At 46.1% G+C, this 15,760-nt stretch overlaps 1 protein-coding gene across 2 annotated transcripts in view; it reads left to right on the top strand.

Moving 5' to 3' along the window:
- LOC126527475 (tudor domain-containing 6-like) overlaps positions 1-13,286 on the top strand; it is a 59,538-nt gene extending 46,252 nt beyond the window's left edge. For both annotated transcript variants that reach the window (XM_055068570.2, XM_055068569.2), the window contains 4 exons: positions 1,986-2,270; positions 4,798-4,926; positions 8,061-8,454; positions 9,737-13,286. In XM_055068570.2, coding sequence (XP_054924545.1) covers positions 1,986-2,270; positions 4,798-4,926; positions 8,061-8,454; positions 9,737-12,840 — 3,912 coding nt within the window. In that variant the 3' untranslated portion in view covers positions 12,841-13,286. The remainder of the gene's footprint in view (positions 1-1,985; positions 2,271-4,797; positions 4,927-8,060; positions 8,455-9,736) is intronic.
- The last annotated feature ends 2,474 nt before the right edge of the window (positions 13,287-15,760 follow it).

Raw genomic sequence — 15,760 nt, 5'->3', positions numbered from 1 at the left:
GAGCCAGCAACTATAAGCATGCCTATAGCAATGGGCTACATAGAGGGCCTCGGGCAACTTGTCTATGCCAAGGGCCTCGGCAAAGAGCAAGCTTCTGCTTTAATATAAACTGGAGACCACCCTCATCGGATCTGCACTGCAGAAACAGACTAGCATCATGGGCTTTTTTTGCAAAGAAATAAATGTTGTGTTTTGATTAGCAACTTTCCTTCTTTAGCTGTGCTCCATTTACTACGAACTTCGGCATATAACAAATGGATGCCGCATGATGCTCAGGTTTGTTATAAGCGGGCTTGACTGTAATACAGTTTTCACATGCGTAGATGCCTGTTATTGAGTCGTATAGAGATTGTCACATTGTAGTGACAGTGAAGAACCAGACAGTACCAAGCTATGCGTGTTAATATTGTGGATGTTCTGTAAAACATTCAGTTGTGAGTTTATTGTGCAGGGATAGTACAGCTGTTCTAATTGTGCCAAAGTGCTACATTTGCAACTTGCTGCTCCAAAACCGCAAAAATGCCTTGAATTATGCCCAAGCTGCTCCAAAGCACCAAGTGTGACCACAAAGGGGTTGTGTTCAGGCCAGTTTTAGAGGGAAGTGGCAGCTAGATAAACAGCCTGGGTTTTGTTAACTCCATCCTCAAAATATTCATAGATGCCTTAGTCGTCGAGTATCGCACCACCGAGTATCACACAATTCCAGCCTGCGTATTGTTGCATTCAAGTACTATAATACACGACCATATTTCGTGCCAGCAAACCCGTGTTTTCTCAAGGACTAATTAGTTGTATATCTTCATAATCTTCCCACAAGACGTAAACATGTGTGCATTTTCATACCTGCCAGCAGACCCAATAGAATATTCCCGCTTTGCTGGTTTTGTTTCCAGGCTGGCACGAATGCAAAAGCTTCAACAAAATTGTTCATTCAACGACCGATTTTTTGGACATGCCTGAAAATTCAAACACCTACGTGGCACTACCACTTACCCCATGGAGACAATGTATAAGGACATCTGAAATTTCAGACGCTGAAATTCTTTGCCTTCCTCTTTTTTTGCAGTGGCTGCTGGTTCATAACGGCATTAACTGAAACCATCTCCGCTGCCATTTTGACTATCCTGCAGCCTTAAACCAGCGCTGTCACGTGCCCATCTGCTGGTAGCCGTTGTAGTCGATTTGTGCCGTCATTAGGCTTAACAGCTTCGACATTTGCTATCTAGCTTCTTGCTTCCCCAGTGCCATGTTCTTCATTTAAGATTTAGTGCCAACTAAATCCTTGCCGATGACACCAAAGTGCATAAAGCATGGCAAGGGTTGAAAGCGTTTCATAATGCTGGTTCCCGAAAGTCAGCTTCGCCACGATGCAGCGGTTTTACGCGATCAATCATATGCGATGTTATACGGTGAAACATACCAAGAGTGCAGTCTCCTGTCACAGTACGAGCACCGAGACACCTAATAATTGTACTGGCAGGACTTAAAGCTATTTAGGACATGGCTGTGGCAATTTGAGCCCTTAAGGCAGTTAAAGACATGCAACCATTCTTTCGGACATTTTCGAAGTCTCTAGGAAGTCTGAAAAATGGTTGACTGTATTGAGTTTAAATCACTTGACGCACCCGTGTTGTAACAATGTTACCTCCGTTGTTAAATACTATTTTCTTGTCTGGTGCTTCATGTACTAGCACCAAGGGGGCCCCTCCATAAAGGAGTTAAAATAACAGGACTACCTTTGATACTGATACACTGCAATCCATGAGTTACTGCATCGCAACTGCAGTAAACACGTTTAAGTGTGCCCGATAACAGAAGTTGTAGCTGAAAAATTGTAAAGCAGAGATTATAGAGACACAGTGACTACTTTCGTTGAGGAGGAGACGCACACTAAGTCATAACGTGTTTCTAGATGGGGGAATTTGGTGGTTGTGCCTTTTTGTGCTGGTTTACCAGTGTTGTCCTTCTCCCCTGTGGCGCTACAGGTGACAGCCGTCATGTCCATGTCAGAAGTGTGGTGCTGCCTTGTGGAATGTGTGGAACCCATGGCCAAAGCTCTCCAGGAGGCTGGTGATGCAGCACCAAAATTGCGTAATCCAGTGCCTGGCGAAGCCTGCGTGGCACGGCTGCCAGCAAAGAATGAGGGTGCTGAAGGCGACGCGGTACTTACACCCTGGGCACGCGCCGTGGTGAGGTCACGCCCTTCGCCGGCCAAGTTGGAGCTGTTCTTTGTCGACGTGGGAGGCACCAGGGTGGTGCACCACACTGAGGTGCGTGCATGACAAGCGCTTTTCTTCCCTCATGAGAGTTCTAGAGAACGGTGATTTAGACCATGAAAATGCTTTGTCAGCACCTTATAAAGGTCTGAATTTTCTCGACATAAACTGCTACACACGCTCTACATGACACTCATACAAGTTTTGTTGTCAGGTTACTGAATCTGACTTGTTCCATTTGCAGCAAAGGGAGCCAGCCACAGTGTACAGTCAGCCACAAAGTTTACAGGATGCTGGGTCCAGGGAAAATGTGAATTTTCTGCTCTGTGGAGGTGTGGCACTTCTAATGGGAAGGGGGACATCGGTTATTGAGAAAACCTTGTTATTCCTTGATCCAGTCTGGTAGAACTGCATATGCTCATTCAGTGTTTGGTGTTGATTTTAAATATCCAATTATATTTTGCGTATCCATACAGTCGACTCCCGATAATTCGAAGCCGCTTGATTGGAATTTTCAGTTGATTAGAAGTGAAGTGCTGGTCCCGTCAGTTTTGCATGTAATCCTATGGAAGGAATCACTCGATAATTCGAAGTCCTCATCCAGTAATATTGTTTAATTGGAAGTTAATCTCCAGCCAGGATCCTCGAGGTGACCGTCATTCTTTGGTAGAATGTGCAATTTTTTCAAGTGCTGCAACAGCTCTGTGTTCCGCGTTGGTGTCATCACCACCGCAGCCGTCCATAACGCCGCCCTTCTTGGAGCGGCGCGATTATTCATTGCTACGGCTGCCGTAGCCTCTGCGATCAGCTCCGGCGGCGAAGCGGCTGCCGCGCGTCGCTGGAGCCTCCCACAGTAACTGCGGGAGGCTTCGGCGGTGCTCGGCACGGGTAGCAAACTATTGCCGGCATCTTCCAAAGGCACTGCGCATTTTTCGAAAGTTTCAGGGGAGACACTCCTCGAAAAAGCTTTTTTTAAATATTTGTACTAGAGATTTGAAAATCCACCCACTTATAGAGCATTACAAGCAGATTTCAAAAATGTCATTAGTTTCTGTGTAGCCGCTATAGTTCTTGAGTCATGCCCTACACATTTTGTGGGCCCTTTATTGTGTAATAAATTTTCATAAAAAGTTTCGCGCTATAGCTCATTTAGCTCTTTGTAGACTACTAAGTGCGGATATCTATTCAAACAGCATCTACAACAACTGCAACTATGAAGAAAAAAAAAATCAGACACTTCAACTAATTTTTTCCACAATCACATGAGAATAACCTTAAACATTTATAATTGTCTTATGCTAATGAAATTTGGCATACATACTCCTGAAGATTTAGACAGTGCTGATACCTGCTTGAAATTCTCTTTGAAAATCTCACAGGAGCAGTTGCAAAAGGACAAGGTTATATTTCAGAGAATCGAGAAAAACAAATTATTGGAAATGCCCTAATCTTCTTGCATAGTTTCAGTAATTGTACATGCTGTTTCGCTAGATATCAGCACTTTATGATCTACAAAGAGCTAAAGAAGCTACAGCACAGTGCATCACATAACTCAAAAAGTATAACAACTACACAAAAAGTAATGACATCTTTGAAGTCGGCATAGAACGAGTTTGACATCCTCTCGTGCCGAGTTTCGCTTGCCCAAGCAGATGCCACCGAAAATCCGCCAATGGCATGGTATTCATAGCCATTCGGTGCACAGAGTATCAGGGGCACAAAAACTAAACAAGGGTGGCTTTTTCAAACAAGACTAAGGTGGCTGTGATCAGACACTTAGAACGGCAACTGCGCATCACTTAAATAGGCTCATTTTTGCACATTCATCAGTTAACGTACAACTTGCCAACATGCTATAATAAAACACCATTACGACCAAAATATTGGTCCAAGATGCATGAAAATTTCAGAGTTAATGCATCAGACACTGTAAAATCCAAAAATGTTTTCAAAAGAGCACTTAGTCCACAAATGTATGTTGCAAAAAGTAATGCAGATTTTAATTTTGTGCCTATGTCCCCATGCTTCACAAGAATCATTTTTTTCGCAATCCTGTGTCAGGGCCTTGGTATGAATGTTCCAGCTTACCATCACAGTGATAGTGATACCGTAGTGATAGGAAGCTATAGAGCTTGGCCATTACTGTGACTGACTAGATCATTTCAGGATGGGCCAATGCCTTCTGAGGAGCATGATGATAGAAGTAATTTACACAACCAACGAAGGCCGTGCAAGCGCTTTTGCGCTTCTTGCGATCTACCGGCCTGTGTGAACGACTTTAACTGCAACGCCTTTTGTGTGTGTGTCTCCATGTGTGCGCATTCCTTTTTTTTTTTTTTTTTTGCGTTTTCCTCTCTGTCATCTTTCTAACCCGTATCCCCCATCCCCAGTGTAGGGTAGCTAACCGGAGACTCATATCAGGTTAACCTCCCTGCCTTTCCTCTTCATTCTCTCTCTCTCTCTATCTCTCTCTCTCTACACAACCAACCAAAGATCTTGCAGGATTTGCCTGTTTGATTTCTCTCTCTCTCTGTCTCTCCCTCTAATAAACAATTTTTTTTTATATTCCCTTTCTCTTCAGGTGAAACAAATACCGCCAGAGTTGACTACCCAGCCCGGCTATGCATTCCAGTGTGTCCTCAGCTGCAGTTTTCCTGCCGATGCCTCCGAACTGTCAGCAAAAATACTGTACAAGGAGCTTGTGCTGCAGGTCAGCATTCTACACTGTTTGTTGCCTGCATGGCGGTCGTTTGTTGCTAACCTTCAAGTTCACTATTAAGCTGCACTCCATGCCAGCCTACTGTGCCATCCAGTGTAGAGGCAAAATCTTTGCTGTAATCTTTACCTGGGTTTTAAAAACGTGAAGTTTTTAAGCCTTGCCCACATGGAAATTTGCTGAGTCTTCGTCAAGTCTCCAACTGTGTCATAGTGTGTCCTTTTACATTTGGGCAGGGTCATGTGTGTGTGCTTGCACCACATTCACCCAATTTTATTGAGCCCCTGAATCAAACACGCACCAAGCTTTTACAGATTGAAAGTGAATAAATTTTGTGCTCTCAAATCTAATAGACACCCTATGTTTACATTAAGGAAAGGCAGTATGCACTCAACTTTCATATTTAAAAAGAATTTACTTTCACAATTTTACCTTCACAGAATGGAATTCATGCTTGATGTTTGTCATCATCACTGTTGGAGCTTTTTATCACTGTTAATGACTAACAGCATGTCATCCATTGAGTTTGATTCTTGCTTCTTAAAGACATTAAAACCTTCGCAAGCTTGATGCTGACCCTCAGGAGTATGTGGTCTTCGAAAACCAAAAACTCGTAGATAACACTGTATTTAGAAAACTGCATATTATGACTGTATATGTGATAAACTACCTTTCCTCTACTTATCAGCATCTAATTCATCATGAAACTACCTTAAACCAAATATTGTACCATTCCCGCGCCGTCTAACCAACTGATGCCATCAGCTCAATTCAAATCACCCACACTCGCATGGAAATGTGCGGTCATGAAGAAACTGAGCCAAGACAGAGCATTAAATTCACCTCTGGAGCTGCTCTTGCTCAAGTGGCATGGACGTGGCACTCTCTCCTAGTTGCAGTTTGTATGTGTTTTGCGAGCCAGCAGAACCAGCGTAGCAATACGCAATAACAAAACTACTGAAACAGAAAAACGCAGACTGCGCTGAGTGAAGAAAACGAAACCTTTTGAACACCGCTGACGTCATCAGGGTTAATGCCAATTAGTTTTTTTCTAAATATCAACAAGAACTGGACAAATAGCATTTCCTTTCATCTCATGATGCAGCACAATGATCTTTTTATTACGAGTGGTTGAGTACTGGTGACAAAATTATAATGAGTAGTGCCTTCATCTTCGGGCTAGTACTTCAATGTCCCGCAAGAGTCTCCAAACGTGCCATGCATTTACCTTAATTTCTGCAATACAAAAGCTTTGTGATAGTGTTGACGTCTTAGATATTCGTGAGCACTAACCACTTTAGCTTGACTTAATGTTTGCCTTTAGCATCCCTTTAAGGGGGAATGCGGCTTTCACACTGCAAATGATGTCCACAAAATTGAATTTTTTGAAAATCGCATTTTCAGTATCTATGAGTCTTTCTATCGGATATCGAGATAGCTTCACTATAAACAATGTAGAAGTGCTCTAAAGAAAGTGCTCTACTTACCACATGAGTAGCACATTTCCTTTCGCACTTACCTCTACGACAATCGCATCATTTCCGAGGGTTGAACAAACTTCATCTTCGTGTTTGATTTTGAAAGCATGTCGGCCGCGCGCATCAGCTAAGCGATGGATGCCACACTCTGGATTCACGTTGAAGGTATTCCTAACATACTGAGCTTCGACCATGGTGGCGACACACCTCGAGCGTGTGCAACTCGGAAACTAGATGACCTATTCGTCAGATGTTGATGCTAGGGCCTTGAGTCATGCCACCCATAGGTGCCGATCAGAGCACGCTGTTTTCCTCGGTGAGCTGCAGGAGCTCACCGAGCGCACTCGTTACAGCACTTCACATTGGCCACAGCATTTATGCTACGCTATGTTAGACGCAGCTACGTGCAACTGTAGTGGCTAACTATGTTTACGACACGGCTGGAGTGCACGTTCCCGCTCATTTGCTCCATTCTGGCCGTGCTGCCGTGCAGACCGGCTCTGTCCTGCACCGGCTTGACAAACGGATTGTAGCCACATCCAAATTGCTCATTGTGAAGTGCCATCAACAGCTCATCATGAAATTAAGTCTGCCAAGGCGCCTAGCCAGGAATGACCAGAAGTGTGCACGCGCTTGCAAGCGTACGTCTGATCTGACCTTACACTTTGCATGGTTCGAGGCTAGTTGAGAGTTCAAGTCTAATGGAAATTAGCAAGAACCGATGGCTATCACAGTGATAAGCAGTGTGGCTAAAGTTTTATTCCTATGGGGGCTGGTGCAGGCGAGCGTTAGCAGACGATAGTATGATAGTCGCACTTTTGGAAGTACGTAATTCCTATCAAAATTTGAAATGTAGATTTTTGCTTACTTCAGCCTGTTTATTAAACTGCGTCAATTAATATACACAGTAACACTAGGAAGAAGTGCACTGATCCAAACACCCTACTTGATTGATGTCAGCCGTCAGCCAATAGCAGTAGTTTATTGGAATCTGCTATATGACGAAATATAGCAGCTAGAAAAGAGGGAGGGTAAGAACTCTGTTAAAGAGAGCGTTTGAGAAAAGGTGATTTCGCACTCTGCTTGTGAGCCCCATCTTCCACGCCCGAGTGCAAGATTTGGCTGAGATGTTCACAGCAGCGTATGCGATCTACTGAGTGCTTTTTTTTTTCCCCACCAAGCCCAAAGGGTAATTCAGGACTCCTTTAACATATCTAACAGTGTTAAGAGCGTGTATGGCATATAGTGCTGCTCCTCTGCACATCTTTCTCAGTATACAGAACTCCTTTTAATCAGAACACATTTATCAGGTCTCTTCAAGTTCCCGTTAATGAAATTCTAGCCTAGTTTGAAACCCGTGACATTACACTGGTGTACCTGCACTGGGGTTTCAGTGCAAAAATAAAAAGAACGATCGAGCTTTCGTCTTCATTTTTTCTTGTGAAATCAACCCGTTATAGGGAAATTAACAAAAAAATAAGGTTCCAAAAAAATAATTTTTGAGTGTAAATTGAACAAGTATCTCTCTTTAGTATCCTTTAAAATCATGCATCAGTACGTGTAGGCTGGTAGTCAGGTGAGGTAGGACAGGGTAAGCTTCATGGATAGTTATAGGATGTCTATTTCTTCACAAGTGTTGCCCTTTGTCAGGTTGAACAGCAGCTGGAACCTGCGAAGGTGATTGGGTCCCTGTTTGACACCTCCGGAGACAACGAAGTGAATATCTTGGACACCTTTGCACACCCACTACCAGATAGTGCCCCAGCTCCAGAGGAAACTCCCATCCTGGAAGAAACTCCCATCCGGGACGAAATGCCCATTCCGGAAGAAATTCCCATCCCGGAAGAAACTCCTACCCCAGCAGAGCAAGTGCAGGAAAGCCAACCCGTGCTTGAAGACAGTGCTGTCGTGGCTGATACAGCCCCTCCTGCTGTCAAATCTGTACCTCCTGAGCGTGAAGTGACCAGCCTGCCTCCAGAGAGGAGTTCAGCTCCAGCTAGGACGTCGCCCCCTACAATGACATCTCGGCCACCTTTCTATCGGGGTGAGCCTGACCATGCTCGCAACGAGTACGGTAGCTTTAATGATGATGTTGACTGTGTTGGCGAAAGCAGTGTCCGTGGCCAGCAGGGCAGTGCTGTTGACGGCCATGGTGATTGTAGAAGCACTATTGATGGTCATGAGAGCGTTGCTGATGGTCAACAAGTTAGCGGTTATGAAACTACTGGCGACGCTGAGTATGGTAGAGCTAACGATGATGTTGATTCTGTTGGCGAAAGCAGCGCTCATGACCAGCACAGTAGTGATGATGATGGCCATGATGGTTGTAAAAGTATCGATGACAGTGTTGATGTTAGCAATGTTTGTCATGAAATTGTTGCTGATGATCAACAAGTTAGTGGTCGTGACACCACAGGCAACGCTGAGCATGGTAGTGGTAACGATGATGTTGATTCTGTTGGCAAAAGCAACGCTCATGACCAGCACAGTAGTGATGATGATGGCCACGATGGTTGTAAAAGTATAAATGAGAATGTTGATGTTAGCAATGTTTGTCGTGAGAGTGTCGTTGATGATCAACAAGTTAGTGCTGGTGATGCAACTGATAATTCTAACAAATTGCACGTCAGTGATGCTGATGCCTTGGACAGTGGCTACAGGCCACATGAGGAGTGAGGAGTTTGCAGCAAGTGGTAGCTATACAACTTTCACTTGATGTAACATAATCGAGCACAGCCTCTTCCATCTGTGTCGCACTGCAATGGTGTGCTGGCATTGGTGTCGGGAGCAGTCAAGGGGAAGCATAGTTGGAGCTGCACTCATAAGTGTAAACAGAGTAAGGCCACTGTTGCGTGGAAGATTGGCACAGCATTAGTGACATTTATGTACGCTGCAGCTTTAATGTTCCAGTTGGTGTATCAAGGGCTATCCTCCATGCTTTGCTACATGAATGCCTAAATTCTAGTAATGCAGCTAGTATATCCTGCTGAAAATTGTGACACGGTGACACATTTAATTGCATGCTCGCTTAAGTAGGCGCTGCATGTTTTGTTGGCACACGGCTCATCGACACCTTTAAGCATTTCTACTTAGCTGGCACCAAGTAATTGCTAGCTCTGGGAATTGACTTACTGCCCATGGCTTTAAATGCTGCGGGTTACCCTAGCTCACTGCATGCATCTGCTCTTGGGAAGTGAAAGCTAATAGCCAGCCATGACTTGCTGTGGCTTGCTTGCTTGCATGTTTGTTGTGGTGTGGGTCTGCTTCTGAATGTGCTTTTCTCTCTCCCTTCTCTCACTGCGGGGCACCGCCACCCCCTCACACAGGCCCCAGCAGCCACACGATTGTGCCATGCTATCCTCCACTTTCAAAAATATCTGGCAAGATGGCAGCTTATGTAATGCACGCCGAAGATCTCTCCTGCTTCTACGTCATGCGCAAGGAACAAGAGCATGCCCTGGAAGATCTTGCCATGCGGCTTGAAACTTACTATGTCGAAACTCCCGAGCCCATTGTGAAACCACTGCCCAAACTGCCTTGCGTGGTCTTCTACCCACAGGATGAATCCTGGTACCGTGCTAAGGTTGCAGGAGATGGCCCGTGTGTGCAGTTCGTTGACTATGGCAACACTGACATAGTTCCTGAGGTTAGAGCCATTGCTGCAGAGTTTCTCGAGGTGCCGCCGTTTTGCTACAAATGCAAATTGGATGGGGCAAAAGACCTTGCCCATGTTCCTGGCATATTCTGTGCGTTCAAAGAGATGATTGCAGATGCAGAGCTAGAGCTCGAGGTGATGACCTGGGGTCCAGAGGTCACTGTTAGGCTTTCTAGGGAAGGCCAGGATATCACTACAGCGCTCAAGAATCGATTTGTCTCTTCAGAACCTGTAGCATTGAAAGTGGATGCCCCAGAGGAGCCTGCTGTTTGCTTAGAGAGTGCACCTACCTCTGAGCCTTCTCCAACTGATGCTAAGGATCGTGAAGCTTGCACAGTGAGCCACGTTGATAGCCTACGCTCATTCTATATGTTGCACTCAACCAAGCTAGACGTTCTCAGCGACCTAGTAGACAAGCTGCAAGAAGTACTAGCTTCTAATGCTCCCACCATAATTGACGCACCCGACAATAGCACTCTCTATGCTGCACTTTACTCCGAGGACAACCTCTGGTACAGGGCTATGGTTGAAGGTCCTGCAGAAGAGGGTGGCTTCAAGGTTCGTTTTGTGGACTATGGAAATGCTGAGATAGTGGAGTCTGTGGTGTCTCTGGACTCTGAAGAGTTGCGTGTTGAGCCATTCTGCATTGAATGTCAGCTCGCTGATGTCGGAGATGCTGACGATGTCAATGCTATTCAGAAATTCAGAGAGCTTGTCCTGGACTCAGATCTTTTGTTCGAAACAGTGAAGCCAGGAAAGCCGATGACTGTTCGGCTTTTCACTTTAGACGGCGTCAGTCTGCAGTCCAAGCTCCCACTTCAGAGGAGGTACAGGACCCTGGAAGTTCCACTTCACCAGAAAGTTCATGTCCACATCATCCATGTTGAGTCGGCAACAAACTTCTTTGTTCACTTCAATGACCGTCTGAATGCCTTGGAGGCTCTGTTAAAACAGCTGCTTGAAGTTCCAGTAAATGAAAACATGCCAGCAGATACGTCACTGCCTTGCATGGTCTACTGGATCGACGATCTTCCGTACAGAATTGCTGTTGTCGAGGACAAGAATAACTCTGAACCCGGGGGCACAGCAAAAGCACTAGTCAAGTTTGTCGACTATGGAAACACTGACACTGTGGAGCGAGCCGGAATTTGCCAGCTTCCTGATGCACTGCTGGCTGAACCCCTCTTTGCTGTCAATTGCACCCTTGATATCCCTGAAGGGAAGTTGGGCCTGGAAGCAACTGAGAAGCTCAAGCTTCTGGCAGATGCAGGGCCAGCCTCCTCACTATTGGCTGAATTCCTGGAAGAGAGGAATGGCTGCTATGTTGTTCGTCTTCTGGACATGGGCATGGATGTCTTGGAGAAGTTGCAGGGGGCCGCGCGAGACGCCTCAGAAGGTGGCAGCGGAGATGTCGCAGGTGATGACTCTGTTTTTGAAGGACCTACCGAAGTACCTGAGGATGTACCCGAGGCCCCTGCCATTGAAGGAGCAGACAACATGGACGATCGCGCTCTCACGGAACTTTTGGCTGAACATGTTGCTGAAGGAGGCAGTTCAGATAACGCATCTCTCACAGTGGCGGCCACCAGTTGCAGTACAGCTGAACAGGCTCTCGAGGAGACACAAGTTTCAGAAGCAGAAGCCATCCCAGTACATCAAGTTGTACTTGCCCAGTGCTTGGAGACTCAAATCAGCCTAGAAGCTCTAGAAGACCAGGAGGCCATGGGGCTTGCTATAGGAGCTGAGTCTTTAGAGCAGGAAGGCCCACTAAATGAAATGCCAGATGTTGTAGCTTTCAAGGATACTCAGGGCAGTGGAGCCTATGAAGACCTGCTTAAAGAGGATGCACTTCATGAACCAGAGTGCACTGGCTCAAGTGTGCTGGTAGATTCTAATAGAAACGTTTCAGATGAAGCCAAATTTGATGGAGAAAACTTGCTAGTGCATGACGGTGCCACACGCTCCAATGTGCCTGCACCTCTGGACAGTGCAGTGGATCGTTCAGCAACACTTCAAGACGTTGTGCTTCCAAAGGAAGCCACCGTTAGTGATGAAGATTCTCAAGCCATTCTTGATGGTGACATGCTTCCAGAAGTACCTGAATTTGGAGAAGAAGATCTGTCGGTTCTAGCTGAGGACAGCACCCTGACGGAAGACATGTGCGAGGCAACAGTCTTCGAAGGCACAGTGTCTAAGGACAAAGCAGACACAGAAGCTGCCAAGGAAGGTGGATGGTCTTTACATACGATTGCCACAGACATCGATCAGAGTGCAGTTGTGCCGATAAGTGTGTCAGTGCAGCCAGAAAATGATATCACCGACTACGCCATAGCCGAAATATCGGCAGGCTTGGCCACTGTCAATGTGGCTGACGAGCAGTCTGCCTTGGCAGGGTCTGGTGATATGCACGTTGCCAAGGCACGGAGTGAGGAGGCGCAGCAGGAGAGTCCAGGGAGAGAATCGGATAGCTGCCACCATAGCGCTGTGTCAGAAGTTGGCCCGACACCGAAAGGGAGCGATGCACTTCCCTCATCACGACAAGCGGACGCGGATGACAGCTCTGCGATGGGCGCAGCTGCCACTGTACCAACCACCATCTCAAACATCGGGGCAGGCGGGGATGGAACACCAGCGGCTCCAAATGGTTCCATGGCACAGTCCAGTCCCATCACGCCACGTCACTTCAGGAAGCGACTTAGCCTGGACGACTGCCCAATTCCTGGCGCCTGCACCAACGCAGAACTGCTGGAAGTCGCCAGCGAGAATGTGAACTGAGGACTAAGACATTGACAGGTTGCTAGTGCAAGTGTGTGGCAGTTTGTGAAAGTGCCTGCCAAGAGGGCTTACATTATAGCTTTGCCTTTTGCCCTTCCTTCGTTGTCTATTTTCATCCTCAGCATTCAGTTTTATTCCAGCATATAAACCTTATAAATCCTTATGATATAATTATTTAAATTTTGAGCTGTTTCATGAAGAATTCTGGCAAGTGTGCGCTTATGAATGCACATTTAATACATGTTCAGCTTCATCACGCTAACCAGAAATATATTTTTTTCATTATTGGCCCATCATTCATTCCTACATTCGTGTATATCGAATCACATTTTGCACTTCTTTTCCATGTTGTGCAATCTTTGTTCCCAGTTCATATGTTTGTGTGTATAAGATTTATAGTGTGTTTTGTTTGCTGTTTGGAAAAATAAAGATATATTTTTCACTGATCTTGTTTAAAGATTCTTTCTTTATAGCTTCATAGAGAGAGGAGAGCTCTTTGACATGTGTCAGCAACATTCAGGTGGTATTCAGGTAGTATGTCCCATCCCTGCCATGTGCAAGAAGTTGACATGTGCTCCTCCACTGCACTACGTCTACATGTGGTCGACTGAAGAACTGGCTTAACCACAGCCTTCCATGACCAGGCAGCATGACAGTTGGCGCACAAAAGAGAAAAAAAATCCTCAAAGGAACTAAGCAATCATGGAATTTGGAGAACTGGAGAACTTAACCCTGTAATGCCCAAATATAGTTCCATGTTGAGGAAAGTTAGAACAATTTCTTTACCTTTATTTCTGGCCATGAAGAGTGCAATCGTATTTTGAGTTAAAGGGACCCTGAAACGATTTTGACGATTTTCTACAAACGTACCAAGTCGTTAGAGTAGGTCCATCTGATCATTAATTGACGCATCTAAGTGTTCGCGTAAAGCGTGTAATTTATTAAAAGGTTTTAAAAATGCACATCGCTGCCAATCGCAGCACACTGCGCGGCGGAATTTTAAGCCGCCTCTACCCATATGACGTTAGTGGGGTGAGGTATCCGATTGGCTGACCAGGGCGCGTGATCGATAATTTTTCCAACTTAATGGTAAAGAAATGATGTTCGTAATAATTGAAATGTTAGTTAATTTGTTTTTATAAAAAGAAGGTAACATGAAGCGAATGAACAAAAAAATGTTTCAGTACACCTAAGCATTTCCGGCACACAGCAAGCGTCGTCTGCTTGTGTTACAACGTGCTTAGTCTTCGACGAGAGCTCCGCCGTCAGTGTCGGCTTGTCTTTTCGCGAGCACTATAATTCGACTTTGTTGCGTTGTGGACTGCAAACGTAGCGACTGGCAATATGTCAAGCTGCGACATCGTGTCCCTCTGCAAGCCAGTACACGAGCGGACTGGCTGCAGCGCATCCAACTGCTGCTATCCGATCGGCGCCAGGATTTGCGCGATTGTGGCCGTCACTTTACACCGGAAGATTACTAACGCAATAGCATTTCACGAGTCCGGTATTAGGGTAAACGCAAGCGCAAAGGGGACAGGGCCTGGCCGTGTCCCCTTGCGTGTCGTTTCATAGGATGAACAGAAGTGCAAATGTGAATGGTCTGCACGGTGCAGCCACTTGGTGGCATAGAGCTCAACCAGACACAGTAGCAGTAACAAAACTTATTCTTTTCTGCTGGTGTAAATTTTTAGCAGGAGTGTAATCGTTAATACGTTGTTTTTGTAAATGTTTAAAATGTTTTACACTTGGTTACACTCTAACACTTGGTTAGAGCAATATTAGCTCTTTCTTTGGCTGGTTAAGCTCTGCGTCAACGGGTGGCTGGACGATGGAGACCGATCAGGCAGCTGAGGTACGTCTGCGCTAAAGTTCCTTCATCAGCTTGAGTTTATGCTTCCACCCTTCAGTCGAAACGTTCCGCTAGTGCGTGGTTAACAGAATACCAGACACGTTCGGCGCTGCGACAGAATGCTCGCAACGCCGCTGCTTCGATAGCTCTCGCTTGCGGTCAACGGCCAAGCGGCTAGCGGAGAGATCTCGCGCGGGCAGGCTCCAAAGCAACCGGAAGTGGACAATGTGACGTCGCATCGTGACACAGAACCAGTGAAGGCGGAGCTTAGCCCCGATGGCTCGGCGAATGAGTTGAGGAGGAAAAGCATGGCTAGGGACAAGGGTAACTTGTAATCGCTCGTAGCTCCATTAATACGTAACGCTCATCTTAAATTGTGGTGCGAATGTTCTACTTAAGTTATACCCTACGTGTCTACAAAATTTGTCCAAACCGTTTCGGGGGCCCTTTAAGAAGTAGTAGAGCAATTCATTATTGGCATGGATGTCTCGCTTGCATTCTCACCCGTGCTCTTGGGACAAAGGAACGACAACACTGTTGTGCAAATAATCACAAGGGCATTTATTGCACCTTTCATAGACTAATGCCTGCTAGCCGAGTTGCTATCCACAAAACATGCCAATGGGCACGAGACAAATAGCGAAGGTCCGACTCGCCGCAAACGGATAACGCGCAAACATGTTCTTCCCATGCTGGACACCAACGCCTGGTCGTTCGTGCGTACAATCACCTAAACGGTGGCGCGTTCGAACGATCGTGTTCGTCCATTCCGGGGCGGGTTTCGCGAGACTCTCGCAGAAGCATGGATCAGCGCACACGAAGAACGTCCGTGCCGCTTGCCGAACCCGAGCCAAAGAGGAAGAGCCTTCTCCTTTTTGCGGCCAAGTAACCTTGCCGTTAGGTGGCGTTAGCAGAGCAACACTCGCGCCACCTCTGACCGCTGCAGTAAAGCCACGCGGCGAAGCTGGATTACAGGAGACGGGAGCTATGCGAGAAAACAACATAGGACACGCATGAGAGTCGCGCATCCCCACACGCTACAGCTGTATTATCGGCGCAACTGAAAATTTG

Source organism: Dermacentor andersoni, chromosome 9 (genome assembly GCF_023375885.2).
Source record: "Dermacentor andersoni chromosome 9, qqDerAnde1_hic_scaffold, whole genome shotgun sequence".
Lineage (NCBI taxonomy): Eukaryota > Metazoa > Arthropoda > Arachnida > Ixodida > Ixodidae > Dermacentor > Dermacentor andersoni.
The sequence above is the reverse complement of the archived record's forward strand: the minus strand, read 5'-3'. Positions and strand labels throughout refer to the sequence as shown.